The sequence below is a fragment of the Perca flavescens genome, chromosome 19, assembly GCF_004354835.1.
Source record: "Perca flavescens isolate YP-PL-M2 chromosome 19, PFLA_1.0, whole genome shotgun sequence".
Lineage (NCBI taxonomy): Eukaryota > Metazoa > Chordata > Actinopteri > Perciformes > Percidae > Perca > Perca flavescens.
Window position 1 is genome coordinate 11,012,815 of NC_041349.1, and position 25,181 is coordinate 11,037,995.

The 25,181-nt window shown below is 46.4% G+C and overlaps 1 protein-coding gene across 1 annotated transcript; it reads left to right on the forward strand.

Annotated features, from left to right (window-relative positions):
• Window positions 1–8,207: 8,207 nt before the first annotated feature.
• On the forward strand, window positions 8,208–24,979 carry irs4b (insulin receptor substrate 4b). Its single transcript, XM_028564648.1, has 2 exons — window positions 8,208–12,763; window positions 24,730–24,979. Exon 1 carries the CDS (start codon window positions 8,655–8,657, stop codon window positions 12,420–12,422), a length of 3,768 nt encoding a protein of 1,255 aa, XP_028420449.1. The 5' UTR covers window positions 8,208–8,654; the 3' UTR covers window positions 12,423–12,763; window positions 24,730–24,979.
• Window positions 24,980–25,181: the final 202 nt, after the last annotated feature.

Genomic DNA, 25,181 nt, shown 5'->3' on the forward strand with positions numbered 1-25,181 from the left:
GGTAAATTAAGAAGGAAGGAGGGAGACAGAGGGAAATTAAGAAGAGAAGGAGAGGAAACTGAGAGGGAAATATGAGGAAACAGAGATGAGTATGATTTTTAAGTCCTTGTTTGTGGAGGAATTTGGCATCTTGTCTTCTGTGGTACCAAGTTGTTGATATTAGCAAAAAGAAATTCTCCATCTTGTAGCTCTATTTTAATGTTTGATTTTGTTTACCGGCCCTGTGTTGATGTAAATGTGACTTTATGTCAGAATCGGGCAGTTATTTCAACAGTTTAATTTGGTGCTTATAGTTGGAATTGAAATTAAAATGATCCTGGATGTAGGTAAGAAATTAGATTTAGATTTTATTGTCGAGTCCTCTTCACTTTTGTAACCAAACCTGCCTGATAAACATCGCAATAAATCTTTTGGTGCTTAAATTCGGCGTGAAGATCTCTCTTGTGTGTGTGTGTGTGTGTGTGTGTGTGTGTGTGTGTGTGTGTGTGTGTGTGTGTGTGTGTGTGTGTGTGTGTGTGTGTGTGTGTGTGTGTGTGTGTGTGTGTGTGTGTGTCTGTGTGTGTCTGTGTGTGTCTGCCAACAAGCTGTGGTGTGTCCGAGCTACGGAGCTGGGATCATCAGCGGATTATCCAGGCGTTAATGGCAGTTTGCTCGGGGCCAGGAAGGGGTTAGTATAGATTATGCTCTAGTGATATAGAATAAGGAGGAATGTGGATTGGAAAGATTAGAGAATACTGAGGAATGGGACGTGGATTATTCATGTCAACGTGATCTGCTGCGGTCTGATCGGACTCGCAGCAGCAACATTTTTCATCATAAATACGACGAAAGTCAAGCCCTTAAAACAGAAGAGAGGAGGATAAAAGAGGAGAGGAAGGAAAGGGGGAAAATGTAGAGATGAGTGGGACAAACGGAAAAGAAAGAAGAAGAAATGAAAGGGAAAAAAGAGGAGAGGAGACAAGAAAGTGAGGAGAGGAAAGGACAAGTAAGAAGAGGAAAGAAGGACAGAAAAGCAGGAAAGAAGCTGAGGAGAAGAGATACTGGGTTGGGTATAAACAGTTTTTCGACCCTGTGGCAGAAGAACAAACACGAGAATTTGAGACAAAGTGAATCTAGAAGAAATATATAAAAGTACCAAAAATAAACTGTTTAAAATCAAACTGCTAGGACACAACAATGTGGTTTTATGTAGACAAGAAGAACAACAATCGTGTTGTTGTATGTGATTTTTCGCAATACAACAAAAGCGCAACGTTGACGTACTTCAAGTGTTGAACACGACCACACTTTCAATATATTTCTACTGTATTCGGTTTGAATGTAAGAGAGCAAAGCACATGTTTAATTAAAGAACTAAAATAACCTAAACTGAACATTCAAACTGTAGAGAAACTGCAGTTTTTGCAACTCCAGTAGTTTCAGTTTACCACCACTACATACTGAGGATGTAACGATGCACTGTGAATCGGTCAGAAATGAAAACAAACCTGTTGAGATAAAAAAAAAAAAGAATCGCGATGCAATTTTTAAACGTCCTGACGCGTAATCTACTTTAGATATAGAATGTTTGACTTCAGATGTCACTACTTCTGCTTAGATAATTTATCTGAAGATATATTTATCAGTAATTCTTTAGTTATTTTGATGTTGGATTTGTTTTAAACACCTAATTATACTTATTTTTTTATTTATTTCACTTGCACTTTTGATTTGAAGACAAATCGGCTGTTTTGCACAGTTAATATGAATAAAGAAATATTTTTTACTCATTTGTCTGCAGCTCATTCTGTTAAAAACAATCCTGAGAAAATCGTGTCGTGGATTTAAAACAAATCGCGAATCGTATCAAATCGTGAGTTGAGTGTATCCTTCCGTCCCTACTTCTGAATACATCCAATAATTACCTAACTGCCTTCACTGTATCATGAACAGTTCAGAGGTCAAAGTTAGATTGGTATACTTGTTGGAATGTTTTATCGCAAAAACATTTAGCAAATGTCCAGGTTTTAACAATTTGTTCTCAGTTGAATAAAGAAAGTGTCAGTTTAAATTGTCAACAACAGCAGCAGTGTCGCAACTGGGCTTGTTCTGAAATAACAGACTGTGTGAAACAAAGGGAAGCATGCTTTCCTTTGTGTTTCCTGTGTGTGTGTGTGTGTGTGTGTGTGTGTGTGTGTGTGTGTGTGTGTGTGTGTGTGTGTGTGTGTGTGTGTGTGTGTGTTCTGCTCCTTTGTTGCGAGTACAATAGGAGCGGAAGATCGACTGTAGGACCCAACCCTGACCAGCAGAGGCCGCTGTCAGCATGTAAACAATCAAGTTAAATCACAAGTTGGCCATGAAGATGGGAAGAAACAAGAAGAAACTAACTAAATAAACAATACAAGAAGCAAAAAAGAAGCTAAACAAATATGGGTCTATGTAAATCCGAGTCAGTTTCAACAATGTGTTTGTTATTCTGTAAACTTTACTACTTTTTGTTTTTTGTTTTTTTTAAGATGAGTTTTTGGGCAGGACAGCTTGAAGAAAGCTAAGTAGGAGAGAGAGAGGGAGATGACATGCAGCAAAGGGCTGCAGATCGGAATCAACCCCGGCCGCTGCGGCAAGGACCGAGCCTTAGTACGTGAGGCGCACGCTCTACCAGGTGAGCTACCACGTGAGCTACCAGGTGAGCTAACAGGTGAGCTAACAGGTGAGCTGCCAGGTGAGCTACCAGGTGAGCTACCACGTGAGCTAAGAGGTGAGCTACCAGGTGAGCTACCACGTGAGCTAACAGGTGAGCTCACTTGAGCTACCAGGTGAGCTGCCACTTGAGCTGCCAGGTGAGCTGCCAGGTGAGCTAACAGGTGAGCTACCAGGTGAGCTAACAGGTGAACTACCGGGTGAGCTGCCACTTGAGCTACCAAGTGAGCTACCGGGTGAGATGCCACTTGAGCTACCAAGTGAGCTACCAGGTGAGCTGCCATTCGAGCTACCAAGTGAGCTACCAGGTGAGCTGCCACTCGAGCTACCAGGTGAGCTGCCAGGTGAGCTGCCACTTGAGTTGCCAGGTGAGCTGCCAACTTTACTACTAGGAGGAGCAAACTTGGCCTTATGAACCTGCTTGGGGCCCCGGGGCGATAATAAGTCAAGTCATGTCATCTTTATTTATAGGCTACAGAGCAGGCAGATGGTTTAAAATCTGCTAAGATTAAAAAGGTGCATAACAAGCAAGAATACAAAATGTTAAACAATACAACTGACATGATAAAACCAAAGTCAAGTAAAGAAAGGTGCAGTTGAGAGAGAATGAATCAAATCAACAATAGATTAAAAGCAGTACAGGGATTCGAACATAAGTCAAGAGTGGACTTAACAGAAGCCAAGCAGCCTCAAACTGAACTAAAAGCAGTGTAAAAAAAAGTTAGGGTCTTTACATTTTGGAAAAAAAATTGCGGAACATGACAGGAGACTGGGAGCAGCGACAGAGAAAGCTCGGTCACCTTTGGTTTAGAAGAAATGAGCTACTGGGCCCCTATCATCTGCCCAAAAACAGTAAAAAAATATTTTACATAAAACCGTAGAATGAGCCTTAAAACCCCCGACATCTGTAGTGTTTGTTTGTCTCTTCAGGTCATTTAAACCCTCCATGTTTTTTAAATAATATCACCGAGGACATGCCCTGCTCGATCTTAGCTTAGACAAAGTTTGAATCACTTTAAAATATCAATTAGGGATAAACTGTATGCATGTGTATGCTGAGATACCTCCTGGCAGCAGATTTATCACATGGCACATGGCATCATTGCAACACAAAACTGAACTAACAAAGGTCTTGAAAACTTTTGAAACAGGATAAGACCTCAGGGTTAAGGGAAGTTAAGGTTAAGGGAAAGATGACATAGGCTACATTGCTGAGTGACTGAGCCTTTATTTAATTTGTGAAAACGCAATCAAGTTTTTTCTTTTTTGTAGCCCACGTTGGACCAGATCGAAAAGCACTATAGGCTATACCTAGACTTGTCAGAGCAGGACTACATTATTCCAGAGAGTGAGTGCGAAATGCAATAAAGGGAGATTTCACGGGTCTTAATGTTAAAAAAAAATCTGCGAAATCTCCCTTTCTTGCTTTACCTGAAATGTCTAACATACGTTCACAACACTAAGGGATGCAGAAATTGGGGGGGGATCACTCGCTGACAAATGTAAGTCATGTTTCTCTTAAACCTTACAAAATCAGAAGCTGCGAATCGGAGGCTAACTTGAACTTACTCATCGTATGGTCGGCCAACCTTAATTTCGTGTCAGTTGATATTGACGCACATTCAGCCTTCTGAGCTTTAAAGCTATACAATACTAAGAAATGATGAGAAAAAAAAGAACGTAGTCGTGCTTGAAATTCAATCGAAAGAACATGGGTTATTACAGTTTGCCATGTCTCAATTTAGACCGTACTGAGAAATATTGAATTGCTAGAAAGGTATGTAGTAGTTTACAGGCAGTACTGGCCTCTCGTGTGTCTACAGATTCAGACAACTGACGTCAATCATTGTCCAAAGCTACTAAAGAAATTACTGGACGTGGCGAGGAAAATTTGCATTATTAAGCCAACAACCGGGCTACCAGTTTGACTGACACACACACACACACACACACACACCAAAAAATTCTGGGTCCTGTAGAAAGGCATTCTCCCCACATCCACAGCAATTCATTCTAGCATCTTTTTGGGCCCTCCTCACATGAAGGCCCTGGGTACTCAGGCCATTCCCACCCCAGTCCGACACACCTGCATGCACACACACACACACACACACACACACACACACACACACACACACACACACACACTCTCTCTCTCTCTTTATTCTCTGTTGTCTATAAACAACACTAGCTGCTGTGTCATCACTCTCATGGAATTATCACGGAACAGCTTGTTTTATTTAGAAGTCTAGTGCTCGACTTGACCGCACCTATTACTTGGAATATTACTCAGCAGTAATGCCGTCACTGTTACAATAAAAAATGTCTTTTAAATTTCAACCTTAAGCGAGGGTGTGTTATATGTTTCTCTGAGGGAATGAGAGAAATAAACAGAATTCGAGGTTCCGGAGAATTTCAGAGGCACAAGCAGAACCTGAAATGCTCCTCCATTTTTCTTTAGAAGTGAGACAGAAACAAGGTGAAAGGTTGAAGGCTAAATAAGTTCAGTTATTCTCGCAGCAAGCGGAGTTAGGAGATGAAAGGACGAAGGGGCTTCCGTGGGTCTGACTGGTCTCACGCCAGATGGACGGAGTTTTAGCAGAACCAGGCTTCCTCTGAAAAGCAGCTGACGTTTCCCCCCTGGGAAGAGTTGGGTTGCCCGTCGGCTCGACTGGTAGCTAGCCGTCATTGTGGGAGAGATTGGAAGGGCTGGTATTCCGGCTGTCACAATGCTGTCCAAGTTTTTCCGTAACACGAGGTTAAAGAGGTGAAAGGGTGAGCGAGGGAAACAGGCTTATGCAAGAGGGTAAAATCAGAGGATGTTGCTTTTCAAATAGCCAGTCGGTCCGGTTCATTTCACGCTAGGATTGGTAGATTTTTTATAATACTCCAACCTCCAACATGTAATGGGTTCTTCCTTGGCCCATGCTACACCCTTCCACCAAGTTTCATGAAAATTGGACAAGTAGTTTTTCCGTTATCCTGCTAACAGATAGACAAAACAAACCGAAAACATAACCTCCAATTGGCAAAAGTAAAAATGAGAATTTGTTTTAGTCATTATAACAAAAACTCAAAAACACAATAACTCAAACACCATCTCATGTTTTCCACGGTCAAAAAACTGTCGACTCTATGTGCGCAAGACACCTGTCGCAATTAGCACACACTTTCATAAACTATGGCAACCCCCAGCGTCACACACAGGGTTGTCAAAAGTTGAGTACAAAAAGATGCTAGAATGAATAGCTGTGGATGTGGGGAAGGGACCCATTAGAGAATGCCTTTCTGCAGGGCCCAGAATTGTGTACTACGCCCCTGGTCACACACTGGTTGCCAATGGAATGGCTCGAACATGGACAGAGATACATTTGCAATAAGTGAAAATGGCAGTTTGCAGTGACAGATCCCGAGGCAGACTGACAGGTGGTTTCTAAAACACGGCACCGGTTCTGCCCGGCTGAAGGGTACACGCTTCCCACTGGGGTCAGCTGCACTACACATGATCCCACTTATGATACCAGAAGGTGTTTGGGATAAAAGCGTCCAGGACATTGTTGGATGCGGAGTGTAGTAGAGGCCGGGAAAGCCGAGCGTGGCATTCTCTGAGGCGTGGAAGAACTCAGATACCTCCTCTGGGCAGAGCGGGGAGTCCTCCTCAACTACTCTACTCTATCTCTATTTCACATGGAAAAAACAGCTGGGGCTCGAGTCTCGGCTGCCGCACGCACATGCATGCTCTCTTAATTAGCAGCCTGAGGTAAAAAAAAGTGTTCCAAGTGTGGTGGATGGCAGATGCAGAAGATGGCATGGCGTATAGTCTCACATTGCCAGAATTATCTCCACAGCGCTGTGGAGTAAAGTCTGGCTACACCACAGATACATTCTGGGGATAGGACAAAAAAAAAGGTGGCTCTGCAAAATAGTCTCAGGAAGGAACTTGTTTTGGTGGAACATTTGCACCCCGCAAAAGAAAACGCCACATACAATATTGAATGAAGTTAACTGTTACACAGTACAGTACAACCTCATTGGCTCTGACCAGTGTATCTCCGTCCACAACAATCCCACCAATCGGTCTCAAAACATCCCAGTTTTAGAGTAAATGCCATAAACATATTCTTTAGTAAATCTTTTCAATCATTCCCAGAAAGAACCAAGCAGACATGCCTTGTTGCACATTCTAAATGTTCTTTAAGGAGTGTACGTAGCGTGTAGCTTGCTAGCTCAAAGTTTGTTGTTTTCCAAAGAACGGCAACACATGGAGAGCTGAAGGCGAGGGGCGTGCCGGATTTCAGGCAATGATCCAGGAAATGTACTTCTGCTGATCCAGACTACACGGCGTAAAACAAACCTGGATTTGATCTGAATTCATCAGCTGTGCCAAAGCGGGTCTGGTTTGGCCGTTAGACGTATAGAGGACGCAGGCCTCTCTGACACTTGTGGCTGGACAGTCATCAAACTCATCAGCGGATTCTCGTATAACTGGAGCAGCAGTGTGTTTTAGTAAACCTCAGGCCCCACAGGCAAGAGGTCCAACGTTTGAGGAGCTGTTAGTGTCCTCAGCGTATGGGTGAAAGATCCAAGCTTTTATCAACAGGTGGAAAAGAGAGAAAAAGGGACGAAAAACAGGTAATTCTATAACACGGAATAATATAGTGTCTGCTGAAGAAGTACTTTTTAAAATGTTCATTTTGTAACTACATTTCAAACAGAAACAGTGTTTTTTTCCTCCTGCATTTATTTGACAACTGTGGTAACATGTAACTTTGCAGAATAAGGTTTTACATGCACAACATTGATAATAAATCAATGTGCAACAGATGGCTAGATGTGGCCTATGTGGAGTAAATTACATTCAAATTCTTCCTGCAGGTTAACACACATTTTACTACTAATTTGTCTACACTTTTCAGATCATTTTAAGTGACAACAACAATGTAGAAATACTCGATTTAAAAATGTTACCTGCTCATTGAAGTACAGTGAGCTTATATAACTTTAAAAAGAAAACTAAAACTTATCTTTTCAAACCTGCTTTTACCTAGAAACCTTTTTTTAATGCTACTTTGTACTCCACATCTCAGAGTTTATTATTATTAAGCTAATGTTCTTTTTACTTCACTACATTTATGTGACAACATTAGTTACTAGTTACTTTGCAGATTTAATTTATAAATGCAAAGTAGAAATCACATAACAAATTATGATATATTATTTGTAGTATTTTTACACTTTTTTTTACTGAGAACATTTTCCACCATTGCCAAAATCTTGACCAAAGACCTGTGTCTGCTCACAGCGACAGGGGGAAGAATCCGGGTGGCTCTTTGGCTTGTCTGCAGCTCTGGAAACAGCTTTCTCCGTGTAAAGTTAATAGAAACCGCTAACGTCAGACTCCAGATCAGCCTTACAAAGTCACCGCCTTATTTTTAACTTCAATAAAACTCTGTGCGACGCAATTGGTCACGGCTATTGACGCAAACACTAATATCTTACAGCGATTGGCTGGCAGGGCTGTCGTGGAATGTCAGTCACACTGATGGACCAATCAGAGCCCGTGTCTGACTCTTTGTTCCTCCCGTTTGGTGTGTGACGCAGAGGGATCATGTGTTGTTTGTGCTGTGGCCCGTAGAGATGTGTACAGGAGGAGAAGGGAAAGGATTGCTAACCGAGCTAGCCGGATCCTCCCGATTATAGAAACACGGCCGAGCGTGGTCATGTTGCACACGGTGGGATTGATATCGTGAAAACGCCCGCTTTGGAATAACCTGCTTCGCTGCTAAGAAACGGTGAAGGGACTTTGTTTCTTTTGACGGTATAACAAAGCCGGTCCGTGAGGATTTAGCAAATCTGAGCGAGTCAACGTTAGCTGGCCTAGCTGGACTCGGGAGCTCGTCTCCCAAAAACAAGAATGGGGTCTAGGTCCACTCGGATTAGCTTGCTAGTAAAGTGACCTTTGATTGTGTTCCCTGATGGCAAATTTCACGAATTACCAGGAAGGCAAGGCAGCGATGTTGATGGTGGAGACGCAGCAGAGGGACGTGGGGACGAAATCCGCGAACGGAGACGGCTCGGTCGGGGAACCCCCTTCCCCGTTAATTAATAGCGGAGGAGGAGGAGGCGGCAGCGGTGGCGGCGGCGGCGGCTCTCGCTTCCATCAACATTTGCCGCCCTCCAACCTTCTCCACCACCACCCACCAAATGATCAACCGCAGCACCATCACTACCAGCTGGCTCCGCAGCATCTCGCCGGAGAAAACATCGCAGAGTCCCCGGGCAGGAAAGCCGCCTCCTCCTCGTCCCTCAGCCAGGTACAAACCGCCGAGGACCCCGCTGCCAGCAGCAGCAGCAGCCAAGTATACGCGGCTGTGAACGTCACTAATACCTCTGACGTTGTGGACGATATTCGAAAATGTGGCTATTTGAGAAAGCAGAAACACGGACACAAGAGGTTTTTTGTGCTTCGGGCTGCCAGCCACCTCGGGCCGAGCCGCCTGGAGTACTACGACAGCGAGAAGAAATTCAGGAACAGCCTGCGCTCTGCTGCTGCTGCCGCCGCCGCCGCCGCGGCCGCCCCTTCTCCCCCGAAAAGGGTTATTTACCTCTACCAGTGCTTCACGGTAAACAAAAGGGCGGATTCCAAAAACAAACACCTCATTGCCCTTTACACTAAGGACGAGTACTTTGCCATTGTGGCGGAAAACGAGCAGGAGCAAGAGGACTGGTACGTAGCCGTCAGCGAGTTGATGAGCGAGGGCAAGAAAGGGCACGTGGACTCTGATGATTTAGATGATGGATACGGTACGGTCACCCCCGGTACCGTGTTTAAGGAGGTGTGGCAGGTGAACGTGAAGCCTAAAGGACTGGGTCAAACTAAAAACCTCACAGGTGTTTACCGGCTTTGCCTCTCGACTAAAACCATTCACCTCGTAAAGTTGAACTCTGAGACCCCTTGTGTTAACCTTCAGCTGATGAACATCAGACGCTGTGGACATTCGGAAAGCTTCTTCTTCATCGAGGTGGGCCGCTCCTCCTCTATTGGGCCCGGGGAGATATGGATGCAGGTGGACGATTCGGTTGTGGCCCAGAACATGCACGAAACCATCTTGGAGACCATGAAAGCCCTGAAAGCGTTTGCAGAGTTTCGGCCCAGGAGCAAGAGCCAGTCGTCGGGCTCCAACCCCATGCCGTTCATCACGACGCGGCGCCACCTGGGCAACCTGCCGCCGAGCCAGACGGGACTGCAGAGGCGGTCGAGGACGGAGTCGGTCGTGGGCACGCCGCCGTCGAGTAAGAGCTCCGGGGCCAGCGGCTATCGCTTCCGGACCTCCAGCGAGGGCGAGGGGACGATGAACCGGCCGTTCCGTTCCGTCACAGGAAGTCTGGTTCACCTCAACTCTGCACGGGCCCACCACGGTCGTCAGGAGGCAGGTGGCGGCGGCGGCGGCGGCAGCAGCGGCGGGAGTGGCGTCGCCACGGGAAACGCTGGCACGACCACAGGCGGCGGGCGCTACGTCAGAGCCGTCCCGGGCTCGTCGTCCACCTACCACGCCCGCTCCGCCTCGCTGCCGGTCTCCCACTTCCCCTCCACCACCAGCCCGGTGAGCGTCTCCTCCAGCAGCGGCCACGGCTCCGTCTCCGACACGCTCACCCGCCCGTCGAGCGCCTCGATATGCGGCTCGCCGTCCGACGGCGGCTTCAACTCCTCGGACGAGTACGGCTCCAGCCCCGGCGACTTCCGGTACTTCCGGGTGCGTAGCAACACGCCGGACTCGCTGGGCAACACGCCGCCGATCAGAGAAGAGAACTGTTTGAATGATTACATGGCCATGGGCTGGAACCGGGAGGTCTTCGGCACCGGCGGGGGCTCTGGAAACAACAGCGGCGGGGACACGCCGCGGGACGAGAGCACGTCGACGGCAGAGGACGACCGCTTTTCTTCATCGTCCTCGTCGTCGCTGAGGAACAGGACGCACTCTTTCTCCAGACCCCCCGGTGGTGCAACCGGCGGCTCGGGAGTGGCGGTTTACCAGAAAATGACCCAGACCAACTTCTCGTTGGACGAGGGGTCGGATATTGTGTTACCCTTTGTCAGCGGGCTGCTCCGTGGCGGGCCGTCCTCCTCCTCCTCCTCGCTCCGCTCGGACTACAGCTCCTGCTCGGAGCACAGCCAACAGAGCCGTCCCTCCACGCTCTCCCAGATGGAGTCCGGCGGCGAGCGTCCGCCCCTTTCCTCGTCTTCCTCTGCCAAGGAAGACAGCGGCTACATGCCCATGATGTGCGGCGTGGCCGCGTCGCCGCACGACACTCCCCCCGACTACATGCCTATGCAACCCAGCTCTTACTCCCCTCAGTTCCACAGTCCGGCTTTAGGTCCCCGTTCCGCCCGCCACCACCAGCTCCAGCCCCAATCCTCGGCGGACTCCCACGGCTACATGATGATGCTCCCAGGCTGCGGCGGCGGCTCCCCGTCCCCAGGGCAGGCCTCCCCCAGCCCTCACAGCAACTCCAGCACGGCAGGGGCCAGCGGGAGCGACAGCATAGCCGAGAGACCTGAGAATGGGGAATATATGGACATGTCGTACTGTAGCGGCGCGGGGCGCAAGCTCTCAAACGAAGCGAGCGGTGGCTATTACACATCGGGCACACCGGAGGGCCCCACAAAGTCTTACAGCCCTTATTTTTCCCTCCCTCGCTCCTACAAGGCTCCCACCCGAGAGAGGGATGAGAAGGAGTACGGGGAGTACGTTCCCATGAGTTCTCCTGCCAAGCCAGTCTACTCGTCTGTTGCCACCGCGTCCACGCCAGAGAAGAGGGGTGGCGGCGGAGGAGGTAGTAGCACCTCCACCCCCTCTCACCCACCCCCGCCTTACGGAGCTCACCATACGACCGCAGCGGTGGCGGACCGACGCGCCGCGAGGCCCAACCTCCTCCCTTTAGGCAGAAGAAGTTTCCAAGGCCCACTGCGGGTGAGCGAGCCCTCCGCAGGCTCCTCGGTCCCCTCGACTGTCGGCTCATCCGAAGGGCCCTCCAGTCCCGGGGAGTACATCAACATAGAGTTTGGGGATCACTACCCCCACCAGCAACAGCCCCCCGCTTACCCTCTCTCTGCCCAAGACGAAGCGCCTTCCCTGGGATCCAGCGACCGCCGTCGCTCCCCTCACCAGGACTACATGAGCGTGGAGGTGGCGGCGGCAGAGCAGCAGGACGACGCCGTTTGTCTGGGGAAGAACCAGTCGCCCAGAGCCAGCCTCGTCGCCCCCTGGAACCCGCCCAGCTACATCCGGCCGCTGGCTAGCAACCCCGGGGCGCTGGCCTCCCCCGCAGTCCCCGCCGGAGGCCCCTGGAGGTCGACGGGGGACGACTACACGGACATGACGTTCAACCTCAGCAGGGGCGACAGGCCGCAAACGAGCCCCACGGCCATGCTGCAGCATCTCCGCGTGATCGAGGGCCGCTACGGCCACGCTCCCTCCGCCGCTTCCCCCCCTCTCCCTCCGCCGAGCCCAGGGCGGGCGCCGACGCAACAGCTGGAGCCCAAGGTGGTTCGGGCCGACCCCCAAGGCAGGCGGCGACACAGCTCAGAGACATTCTCCTCCTCTAACTCAAGTCCCTCCGCAGGAGGAGGAGGAGGAGGACTTGCCCCCTCGTCGTCAACCGCGCACCCCGCGGCCGCCCCCCAACGGCTCCTACCTAACGGAGGGTCAGGCTTCCAGATGGGCCAGCTCGGCGTCTTTTGACAGCACGTGGGTGTCCATGGAGGGTCTCTGGGACTTGCCGCCTCCCCACGCCCCAGTAAGAGCCATGGAAATGGGCGCAGGCTCCGGGACGCCAGCGTCCACCTCGTCCTCGGGGGCTGGAGCCGGCAGAATGTGCAGGAACATGTCTGTGGGCTACCAGAACGGCCTGAACTACATCGCCTTGGAGCTGAGGGAGGACGGGAGCAGTACGGGGGCTGCGATGGCCGGAGCCGGTAGCAGCAACGGGAGCTCGGCGGCGGGGACGGTACCTCTGCCGGAGAACGGAGCCTACGCCAGTATAGACTTCACCAAATCTGACGGAGTCACGACGACAACCAAGGGTGAGTCAACACAAGTGTGTGTGTGTGGGTGTTTGTGCGCCTGGTTGGATTAATCTGCCGATTATTTTCTTGATTCATCGGTTGTTTGGTCTTTAAAATGGTGAAAGATGTCCACATCCACTGTTTCCCAAAGCCCAAGATGGCACCTTCAAATGTCTCAAAAGATATTTAGTTTACTGTCACAGAGGAGTGACGAAACTAGAAAATATTCACATTTAAGAAGCCGGAATCGGAGAATTTTCATCCAATCATCATATTCAATCATCATATTCAATCATCAAAATAGCTGGCGATTTAATGTAATAGTTGACAACTAATCGATTTGATCAATTAATCGTTGCCGCTCTACAGCCAAATTATGCTTAATGTGGTCTGTCTTCTCTGCAGGCCATTGTTAAAGGCTCTTTTCTACTTTCAAAATCATATTTGGAGGGGGAAAAAATTAATCTTTGACTGGTTTTCTGGAGTTTACACAGCAGCCAAGAAAACTATAGTGTTTTTGGAGTATGAGCTTTTACATGTGAATAAAAGAGAGCAAGTGCTTGGGTTATTTTGGATTTCAGCGACGAAAAAAAATATCCCCTTTGTGCTGCATGCTATTATTAGACGCATTTTATCAATTTGCAGCTCCTCTAGTGAATCTATTTTGGATCAGGTCTCTGTGATCTTGACAGGGCTGCGTTCAGGCGCTTTGAGCAGCCAGACATTGTCTTTGAAGGCATCTGTCCAGGGAGCTGAAGTCTCGGCACCAACATGCAGCACATCTGGAGGTGTGTGTGTGTGTGTGTGTGTGTGTGTGTGTGTGTGTGTGTGTGTGTGTGTGTGTGTTTTTGTGTGCAAGCAGACTGCTAGACAGTTAGCTTGCTGAATGAACTGAGGTTTATCTGAGGTCAAGTGTGGACCGGATCGCCCCCGAAACAAAAAAAGAAAAGGCCCTGACTTTCTGTCTTTGTAGCCGCTGGCGTCTGTCTGTGCCTGTCTGTGCACGTGCCGCTGTTTTTCTTTGTGTCAGCGTGTGTGCAGAGTGTACTTAACGTGTGGGTGTAGACCGCCTTTTTGTCTGCTGGAAGGCTGTCACTTGAGACACTTTTCTGCATCTTTGGGGAAAGAAAAAAAATATATATATATATATTCAGCAGGAGCGGTTAGCACGATGGCACATGAAACTCCTCACAGTGCTGTAATTTAGTGGAGTGAAAATAAATCATTAAGTATCTCTCCCATTTTTAGTACCTGTTTTGTTTCAAAGATCACTAATAATCAAATGTGTATTGTTATAAACTGAATAATAGTAAATTTCCTTGAATTTTTTTGAACGTTTAGCAAGCAGTGCGAAACGTTTGCTGCAGCTTCAAAGTGTGTGTGTGTGTGTGTGTGTGTGTGTGTGCGTGTGTGTGTGTGCGTGCGCGTAACTATATTCATGGGGTCCAAAAACCGGGAGTATAGTATACTACACAAGTTTAAAAGGCTGTCTGAGGGTTAAGACTTGGTTTTAGGATTAGGGTTAGAATTAGGTTATGGTTAGGGTGAGGGTAAGGGTTAAGGTTAGGCATTTAGTAGTGATGGTTAAGGTTAGGGTAAGAGGCTAGGGAATGCATTATGTCAATGACGGGTCCCCGCAAAGATAGTGCCACAAACCTGTGTGTGTGTTAGGGCTACAATTAGCGTGGTAGACAGCGGGTACGGATCAAGAGAAAAGAGGATGTTTTTACTCCGTTGTCAGTCTTTCGCTTCCTCTTTGATAGTCTCCTTTTTCTATTTCACCCAGCTCTCTCTTTTATACTCTCTGCTCCCCGCTTTTTCCCCTCGCTTCCCTCCCGAATTTGTCTGTCTGGCGTCGTGTGTGTTTGCATGAGTCAGGATTCTCTGCGAACACCGACTGACTCATCTGTATATCGTGCTGCTGAACGGAGATGAAAAAGTGTGTGTGTGTGTGTGTGTGTGTGTGTGTGTGTGTCAAACCTACAGTGCTGAACGTTTGGAGATCAACTCCCTCTCAAAGCGCTTAAGCACATCCTACTGTGTTTGTCCGTCTGTCGGTGTGTACTTTTGCTTTCAGCCGCTGCCAGCAGGTTCATTAAGAGTGTGTGTGTTGGTTCATTCAGTTCAAGGTAACGCTCAGAAATGTTAATCCATGGCATGCCCACACACACACACACACACACCCTCCCTCAGTCTGTGTTAGTGTGTCTGCATCTAGGTTGGTTTATGCGCGCTGAGTCATGGCTATTAGGCCTTTTGATGTAGCGCCGTAATTGCGGCGGCGGTGTATCAAGGCGTACAGCGGTGCCGGGAGTAAACGCATCATCATCACTCAGGAATGCACTTCCTGTCAGCTGCGGCGTTGAACTGATACGGGCACACCTGGATCCTTGACCCAGAGGAGAGAGGGGGGAGGGACAGACTCTCTTTCTGTCCAGCTGTCAAGGAAATGTTGTGTGAACTCGGAAAAAACGTTTATATGAATTTTAGATGATTAAAAAAAAAGATGAATTCAGCTGGAGTTAAAGGGATAAGCAGGCTGGAGACACCAGGGCTAGAAACAAATAATGGGAGCAGTAAACTTTGAAGAAAACTGAATTACCTTCACGTCAAGGTTAACGGTTAACTTTTGACCTCGGAAGCGGCGCTTGAGATTGCTTTGTTTTGGAAAGTCGGGTAGGGCTGCAACCCACGATTCTTTTCGTTGGTGTCTTCAAATTCATTGTTTTATCCAAGTATCAGTTCAAAACTCAGTTTACTTTCATATATGTAGGGATGTAACGATGCACCGGGAATTGGTTAAAAATCCATAGAAATGTGTAAAGATTACAAGCGGTTGAAATACAAAAGAAATTATAATTTGCACCCAGCACAGCGCAAAGCTGACTCAGTTGTCAATTTCCCGTCCAGCGCCCGCATCGTTTGAATAGCAAATGCTCCTGCGCCCATTTTTGCACCCATGGGCGTGCTGGTCTTACAGGGAGGTGTGTTCAGGTGCATCCTGGGCGTATTGCTATCTTGAGGCAGTGGGAAGTGATCGCGCCGTTGACCAACAAAAACCTGGTCTAAACTCAGTAACGCAGCATTTCATTGTTACTTTAATAGTGCATTAATAAAATGCGCCTAGGCTCGTGCACAGCACACACACACTATGCTTGTTACATACACACACAGACGCACAGCAGCACACACATGCAAAAGATTACAAATAACAATATGACGGTGCAAATCCGCCATCATAATAGCAATGCTCCAAGGTCCAAACGTGCCTGGCTTTTAAAGGGAATGGGAGATGATCTCTGATTGGTTGATTGCATGTTGTGCCCAAAACACACCTCTGATTAATGAAGACACCAAATACAACCCTTTAGGACCATGCGCCTGGCGCACGGGCCCTTTTTTTTGACGTCAAACTAGCAAAAGTGGATTCGGACACACCTGCGCCAGGCGCTTCACGCCGTGCGCTTGGATCGTTTAAAATAGGGCCCATTGTCTTCCGAGTTTATTTATTTACAGATATTTAATTCTTTAGTTATTTTGATGTGGGATTTGTTTTAAAAATGTAATTGTTTATATTTGATTTAAGATGAAATGCAATTTGATAAGAGGACACATCTCTTTTGCACAGTTAAATATATTCTGTTTAAAAAAAAAAAAAGAAATATTATGAACATAAAATCATGATCCAGATGTTTAAGAAGCTAAACTAGAGAATATTGTGTATTTTTATCGGTTTAAAAAAAAAAAAAATAGTTGCAGATACATGTTCTGTACATTGATGGATCGCCCAGTCGTTTCAGCTCTGAATGTTGGTCGGTGTTATTAGCAGTGTACATTTTCTCCGTTGCTTAGTTTGAACTTGGGATGTCTGCGTTTGGCGTACGTTGTAACGTTCCACGCGTCGTAACAAAACGCCAAAAAATGTGCCGGAATGGTTTTTGGTTGGTGTGGTACAGCTTTAACACGTGAAAGGGGAACACAGGAGGATGATGGGGAAAGAACATCAGGTGAATATAAGACGGCAAAAAGGTTAAAGTCCAGTCACGAGACGTTGACAGCGGTGGGAACCTGCCCTTTTCCACCTCCCCCCCTCCTCCCCCGACACTGGCTACGAGGCGGTAAAGGGTCAGTTGGAGCGCGAGCGAGGGAAGGGGGGGGGGGGGGAGCGAGATGTGAGAGAAGATGGTACAAGGCTGCCCTTTCCTCTCTCGTTCCCACCTCCGCCGTCTATATTTACAAGTCTATTTCCAGACTGACATGAATTTATGGGCCGGTACGAGGCATGCTCGTAACTGGACCCCCCCCCCCCCCCCCCCCCCCCACCCCTTTTTTGATCTGTGTGTTGCATGCAGAGGTCTCTCTCCTAAATAGCCAGATACATGTGCCCACAGCAGGGCTCCACACTAACTTTTTGCCTTGGTTGCACTGGTGCGCCTAACTTTTTTTATTTAGGTGCACCAGCACAAAATGTAGGTGTACCCAAATTTTTCCTCGTAACGCCGAATGGCGATACACGATATATAGCTCTGTATTTTTTTACAAAGTGGGCTAAATGTTCAGTTTTAAGTCAAAGCCTCTTTTCACAAGCTCTTTTATTAAAACAGATTGTGATTAAAATAAAAATCAAAGACAGGGTTTCCTTTACCAGTTTGAAAATATACAGCTGCAACACATGTAAATGAAAGTTATTTAAAATAAATAGCCTAGGATATATATAAAAAATCTGAGAAATCTCCTAAATAAGCTTTCAACAACAATAACAGACTGATTGATTAAAAGAGAAAGAGGACGCCCAGATAGCTCAGTTGGTAAATATAGAGGTTTGACTCCGACCTGCGGCCCTTTCCTACATGTCATCCCCCCCCCTCTCTCTCTCCCCTTTCATGTCTTCAGCTTTCCTATCAAAATAAAGGCCGAAATCTTTAGAAAATAAAAAAAAGAACGACCGAAAGACCGAGTGAGTGCGATGGACTGAAGCGTATGCTAGGCTACTCAGAGAGTGACGGCTGACTCATTAGTGGCGTTACACCCGTCTTGTGTCGGCTATGAAATGTCTGTATCGTCACTGCGCTGCATTTTTATGAACTCTGATCCAGCAGGCTCCGTCTTACACGCGATTACTCAACCAACTGAAGTTAGTTGCATTTAATAACTTCTAATGTGTGTTTTGCCGTGGCGGCCGCAGTAACCGAGAGTTACCAGAGGAAACACTGGTACCAATACAGGTTTCTCTCTCATACTTAACAATATACAGCTGTGTTAATAACAATTAAAACTGTAGACAAATGTCGGGAGTTTGGACCGGCGGCGCTGTGTCTCTCCGTGTGGCCGTGTGTGAGTGAATGGGGGGGGGGGGGGTCTACGCGGAGGAGAGATCCAAACACAGGCACGGCTTTCCAGAAGGAATGGGTCATGTAACGCAACATTAAACCATATCCATATAAACGACATCGCTTCGTTAGTGGAGAGGCAGCGGATGCGAGGACGTTAGGAAAAATCTTAGTCGCACCCTTCCAAATTTGTGGTCGCACTCTCGAGCCCTGCACAGATGTTAGAATTATTAACCATCACGCATGCACACGAGGCACTTTAGCCATTCGGACTGTCGCAGGGAAGTTGTTTACGCTCTCTTTTTAGTATCCATTCAGCGAATAAATAATCTTAAAATAACTTTGAATGTTTGATGAGCACCTAAATCCAAAGCACTGATGTGCTAGGGTGTGCTTTTAGCATGGGTGGCCCGCTCAGAGAAGCTTGGGAATCTCTGAACCCTGGCAGTGTTGGTGTCCATTGAGCTAAACGGGGAATTGAACCCCTAACCCTGGACTCATTGGCGCCGGGCCTGGGGTATGACTGAATTTAAGAATTTCTTTATCAATTTAAATTTCCCAGAGGTTGAAATTTCAATTTGGAGTTGGTCTGTGGGATCAGTTTGCGGCTTTTCAGAACGTTTTTATAACTTAAGTCTGTCATTTCCAAAGTCCTTTCCACATAGTTTTCTTGTTCCAGCTTCTAAATTTCCAGAGTCTGCTGCTTCTATTCATCTTACGTGATAATAAATGTAATGGTTTTGGGGTTTTAGACTCTTGGTCAGGCTTTTGGAAAGTCTTGATCGTGAGAGAGTGACACTGCTACTGAAATTAATTATTTGCAGCCCCGCTTTGCAGCAATTTTATTATTATTAAAGTAGAGCAGTCGAGGTGTTCAAGTCGTGCAAATTAAACCAAGTCACCGGCAGTGATAGAGCTTGGCGAGGCCAAAGAGTGGAGCGTCTTAGCGTGCTGCAGTGCATACTCAAAGGGGAAATGTTGTCTCATCAACACTGTCAGCTATGTGGTCTCGAGTTTTTGGTTACTCTTCAAGTGTAGATTCCATAGGGTAGTCCTGAGCATTACCCAATCACTGATCGGCTCCGGTTTCTCTCCAACATGCAGTAAACCTCCATTTCTTCTTTATGTTGTGTTCTTCTTCCTTCAGGTTTCCTCCAGCTCTCTTTTCTATCCCCCCTCAGACACACGGTAATGATAAAGCAGGCTTTTACTAGAGTATCCCTCGGCTTACTGGAATGTGACGTTGGGTGACTTTATTAGAAAAGTCTGAATGTTTTCCTGGACGTATATTTGAAAACGGCACCGTTTGTTCATCTTTTTTTTTTTTTTTTTTTTTTTTTTTAGTGTAGCGTTTGATGACCCTTTGACATGCACGGTTTGAACCACTAGAATAAATCGCAAAAGGTTGGCACGCTGCAGGAAATTAGAAGTTTTAGCAGAAATCCTAGGTGTTTTCCTGCTCCGCTGCCGACCTTAAAAAGGGATCGTTTTGGGATCTTTTTGAAGTGTGATTGTCTGAGATACTTCTCCAGAGTGTGTTAGCTACGGTAGATGGCTGGTCGGCACGCGGCCAGTTTGGGAAAGGCAGGCAGGAGTACCGATACGGAAGCTTAGCTAATGTTCTGCTGTGGAAGCAGGACCTGGCGGCAGCTAAACACATTTTAGACCCCTAAGGAAAAAAAAGATATAAGTGGAAGCTATATTTGGAACATTTTCAGCCCTTTCCGACGTTATCTCTGCTCTCTTCAAAGCCGCCAGACTCCTTTTTTTTTAACAAACAGTCATTTTTTACCTCGCTGTTCTACCGCTGCCTCCGTCGGTTAGTTAGTCTTTTTTTGTGTGTACTACAAACTAAAAACTATCCGATCGAGGCAGCGGTAAACCAGCAACTTCTGTGTAACCGTATTATTTATCGTTATGGAGGTGAAAGGGTCACATGGATTTCTCCAATCCTATCTGAAATAGTCAAAGGGTGAAAAGTAAAACCATCTATTGGTCTAGACATCTTAAATCCAATGTGAATCTGTGACACGATGAAGCTAAAACCACGGTGTGTGTGTGGGATTCAGATCTGGAGGGGACGATTTTAGACCGATCAGTTTCGAGTCCGTTCCTCGGTCTGCACTTAAAAGGCCCCAGCTGTCACGGCAGCGTGTGCCAGGTCAACGCGTTACTCTCGCTGCTCACTCCCGTGATGCCTTTCATCTGTTGTCCCAGCTGTGGGTGAATGGGGGTAAGGACAGACAGACAGACAGACAGACAGACAGACAGACAGACAGACAGACAGACAGACAGACACGGCTCTGAACACCTGCCTGTGTTGCAGCGACCCGACGAGCAGTTAGCTAATGCAAGTGTTTGGAGAACAGTGTTTTTATAACCCCATTTTGTGGCGTGTGTGTCTTTGTGTGTGTGTGTGTGTGTGTGTGTGTGTGTGTGTGTGTGTGTGTGTGTGTGTGTGTGTGTGTGTGTGTGTGTGTGTGTGCGTGTGTGTGTGTGTGTGTGTGTGTGTTTTTGACGGCGGTCAGTTCAGGCGGTCCCGTGTCCTTAGAGAGTTTGTTTTGATCAAAGTTCACAGCTGGACTGCAGACAAACTCAAGAGACCTCGGACTGCTCTCCCTCTCCCCCCCCCTCTCTCTCTCTGTCTCTGTCTCTGTCTCTTTGTAGGTCTCTTTTTGTCTGTCTCTCTCTAGGTCTCTGTCTCTTTCTATGTCTCTTTCTCTCTCTCTATTTAGGTCTCTGTTTCTCTTCTGTCTCTCTCTCTCTCTTTAGGTCTCTGTCTGTCTCTCTTCTGTCTTTTTTTTTCTCTGTTTAGGTCTCTTTTTGTCTGTCTCTCTCTAAGTCTCTGTCTCTCTTCTGTCTTTTTCTCTCTCTCTCTATTTAGGTCTCTGTCTCTCTTTGGTCTCTTTTTTTTCTCTGTTTAGGTCTCTTTTTGTCTGTCTCTCTCTTTTTCTCTCTCTCTAGGTCTCTGTCTCTCTTCTCTTTTTTTCGGTTTAGGTCTCTCTCTGTCTTTTTCTCTCTCTCTAGGTCTCTGTCTCTCTTCTGTCTTTTTCTCTCTCTGTTTTTTGGTCTGTCTGTCTCTCTTCTGTCTCTTTTTTTCTCTCTGTTTAGGTGTCTGTCTCTCTTCTGTCTCTCTCTCTGTCTCTCTCTAGGTCTGTCTGTCTCTCTTCAGTCTCTGTCTCTCTCTCTGTTTTTTGGTCTGTATGTCTTTTCTCTCTGTTTAGGTGTCTGTCTCTCTTCTGTCTCTTTGTTTCTCTCTCTCTCTCTCTTTAGGTCTGTCTGTCTCTCTTCTGTCTCTTTTTGTCTCTCTCTGTCAGTGCTTTATTGTTGTGAAAAATACAGTGCATTTCCTGTCAATGCGTCACAATAAAATGCTCAGAGTGATTCGACAATACACAGATTTAATGTGAACACAATTGACAGGATGGTGACCATTATTTACTATATTCATTAAAACATTATCTAATGTGTACATTATTTTATATATGTTAGGTACAACTAAATTACTCCTCTACATGGTATACTACAACGAAAGAGGAACAATTTGCAGCAAACACGTTAGAATCAAAAACCAAAAAGAGGAGGCTGAATTTGAACAGTTTCATGTGTAGCTCTGCTGGTCCCCCCCCCCCCCCTGAGTAAATATTGAATCTTGTCGTTCTTTTCCAAAGTGCGTCTCAAACTCGTGGTATTTGACTTTTATTTTGGCTAAGAACTGTCTGTCTTTTATACAGGCTGTGGTGCGTCAATGAAGCAGGAAGAGGTTCCTCTTGTCTTTTTTTGGGTTGCCAGGTTTGTTCTGGGTCCCTGAGTTGTGGTCACTTAGCTTTGGCTATTAGTCTGGTTTGGTGTTTCGGGCTGTGTACCCTCACTACTCCTCCTCCTCCTCCTGTGTCCTGCGTGCGCCCGTCTTTCTATCGGTCCGTCCGTTCATCCCTCCGTCCGTCCCCGTGGCTAACGAACAGAGGAGCAGCATTCCAGCAGTGCCCCCCTGTCAAAGCATCTGTATTGTGGCGTGCTGCTCACATTGTTGTGGCGGACAAAGCCTCGCTCTCAGTGGAATAACCCAGCTGGACGGCGGCCACGGCCAGGGTCGTTTGGGGCCGCTCGGCCGCACCAAAACAGCCAACCTGACGGGCCGGGGCCACGATAGCAGGGCAGGAAACAAACTGTTTGTGTGTGTGTGTGTGTGTGTGTGTGTGTGTGTGTGTGTGTGTGTGTGTGTGTGTGTGTGTGTGTGTGTGTGTGTGTGTGTTGGCAACAGGCTGAATCCAAAGTTCACCGGCCACGCTCACTGATTCACCAGGCAAACAGATTTGTTTTTATACAGCCAGTAGTCCGAGCCAAGCCGCCGGCTCGCTCCTAGACGTCTCGCATCTGTGCTGCTTCTTTTTTTAAAAAGCTTTCTGACCGTGAACGAGAACCTCGATTTAAAGACAGAATCCTCTCCATTTTACCAGGCTCATAAAAAGGCTAGGCCTCCTTAATAACACAGCTGTGTTTGAGTACCTTTTTTTTTATTTTTTTTTTTTTTTTTTTAAGAAATCCGTTTTTGTGTACATTTGTGCAGACCTATTCATTCACCAAGCGCGGTTTGCTGGTTATTTCCCAGCCCCAGACACAGCTGTCAGGTCGGAAGAACTAGCATCTTCAAAATGTCAACGTGTTGTTGTTGTTTTCTTCTTCTTCTAGTGTTGTATATTAAACACTGTTTCCAAAACCCTGGAGTCACGCAGGGCCACGTAACACCTCGGAAAAATCTCCCCCATAAGTGATAAAAGTGTGGTTTTTTACTCCTCTGCGGTGTTGTTTGGAAGGCTGAGTCCAAAAGCCAGACCAGATTCCAGTCAAAATTAGTCGGCACCACTTGGCTTCAAAAATGTCCAGGAACAACTAATACTGTCAGAAACCGCTGTTCGCTCTGTGTGTGTCGGGCAAATAGAAAACAACCGCAGCAGCTTTCACTTTTCTGTACACTTGTTTTTACGGCTACAAATTTTAAGATTATGGTCATTGTCGATTTTAATCCAACAGCGATTTTTTTTTTCCTACATTTTTGACGCCTTTTTGTCACAGTTTGTTTTTGCGTTTTCCAATGTTTTAAATTGTTAAATTTTTCTTCTACACATTTCCAGCGCTTATTTCTACGTCCCATATTTTCTGACATAAAAGAAAAATTGAAAACGGGTCAATGTGACCCCAAGTCAACACAAGGGTTAAACCACCTATTTTTTTTTTTTTTTTTTGTTTGTTTTATTTTGTCTGACCAAAAGTCCCAAACCAAAAAGATGCTCACTTCAATTTCAGGATAGAAGGAAAGCAGCAAATTGCCATTTAGAAGCTTAGCATTTTTTATTTTTTTTTTTGCTTGAAAAATTACTTTTGCATGAATTCGTTGTGTGAAAGTTATGTCATTCAAGCTCTACCTATATAACCAATTAGCCTTGATTTAAAAACAGGTAGAGCTTACGTAGGGTGAATAATTGAGTCAGCCACACTTTACACCGTTTAGCCATCGGCATCTTGTTTCAGCCGGCTTAGACAGTTAGGGCTGGCCATCGAGAACCGATTCCAGTGGAATAGCTTCTTTATTGGAATCGGGTTTTTTTTCCCGTAGCGGCCAGGCGCTTGTTGTGTTGCAGCGCTCTAGTGTGGCTTCATTTTACGTTAAAAAAAAAAGCCCTGTAAGACTGTAAATCACCATTAAATCAAACTAAAACTTTCCTTATTTGTGAAATGAGCATGTGACCCGTTTCTACTAATTGTTGATATCAAAACGCTGCCTAACCCTACTAACGGCAGGCTAACGTTCCCTGCTCTGTCACGCCCTGGGCTCTTTAAAAATCGCATCGCAAATAGTATTGTTTTTTCATCTGAGGTTGTAATCTTTACCCATTTTAAATTGATTTGTAGCAGATTCACGATGCATCGTTACATCCCTAACCAGTCCCTCCAGAAAAACGCGTTTATGCGATTGCATAATTCAACGCATAATCAGCCAAAGGCGGTATATTTATGCGGGGGGGCATTTTTTCGCACTTTCGCCGCATAAATTGCCGATTTCCACGCAAAATATGCGGGGCTTGCATGATTTCCTAATCCCCGCATTTCCGTTGCAAAAAACTTGAAAAATGTTGCGTTTACTTTACACAAGAGCAGCCATTTTCCCCCGTTGCCATGGGAACATTATGAAGTGACATAATTACGCGAAGTGAACATCATCGAAAAGCAGGGTGTTGGAGGGGGGTGGGGGAGGGAGAATCACATTTTTTTCTCTCTTTTTCATCAAACCGCAGTTTTTGCAAGTTCCCGCAATTTCATCGCATAAAATTGCATAAATATCATATAGCATATTCTATCGCATTTTTTTAAGAAAATGTGCCACATAATCAAGGATTTTTGCCCGCAACAATCACAAAACAATTCTGCATTTTTCTGGAAGGACTGCCTACAAACAAGAGCTACTCGTAATACATTATAGTGTAGCCAATGTGCCGGAGCTGATCCTATGTTTTTTTACGTGCAGTATTTTGTATAAAATGTTTAATATTAGTCATTGCATTGTCACTAAATAAGTATCTGACCCGATGTTGTGCGTTTTAAAGGCTTCTCCAGATGGATTGCTCACCTGTCTGTCTTCCCTTCCTCTCTCAGACTGAGTGACTGGGCGATAGAGGTTCCCCACCTTCCTCCTCCTCCTCCTCATCTCTCTGCTCGGGGCACTCGACTCTGCCTGGGACCTTTGGCCTCCTCCCCCCCTGCCACGCCTCGCCGGTGACCTCTGACCTCTTCGCCCCACACTGAGGAGCCGCTCCCTTCTGGATGCAGAAAACGACATCAACATCACAACAGATGACAAAAAAAAAACGCTTGCAGTTTTATAAGTGTATTTCATCTTATATTTTTGTGTTTTTATATGCATATCTTGTCCTGTTTTTTTTTTTTTTTTTTTTTTTTTTTTTTTTTTTATCATCCCGCCCCCCCACCCCCACTCCCTCCCTCTCACACACAATCGATGTGGCCAGTGTGCGCAGCTTTTTTTCAACAGACATCGGTCAGTGGACTTTGGTTGGGGGAGATTCTCCATACGGTATTAAAAAGGGAGG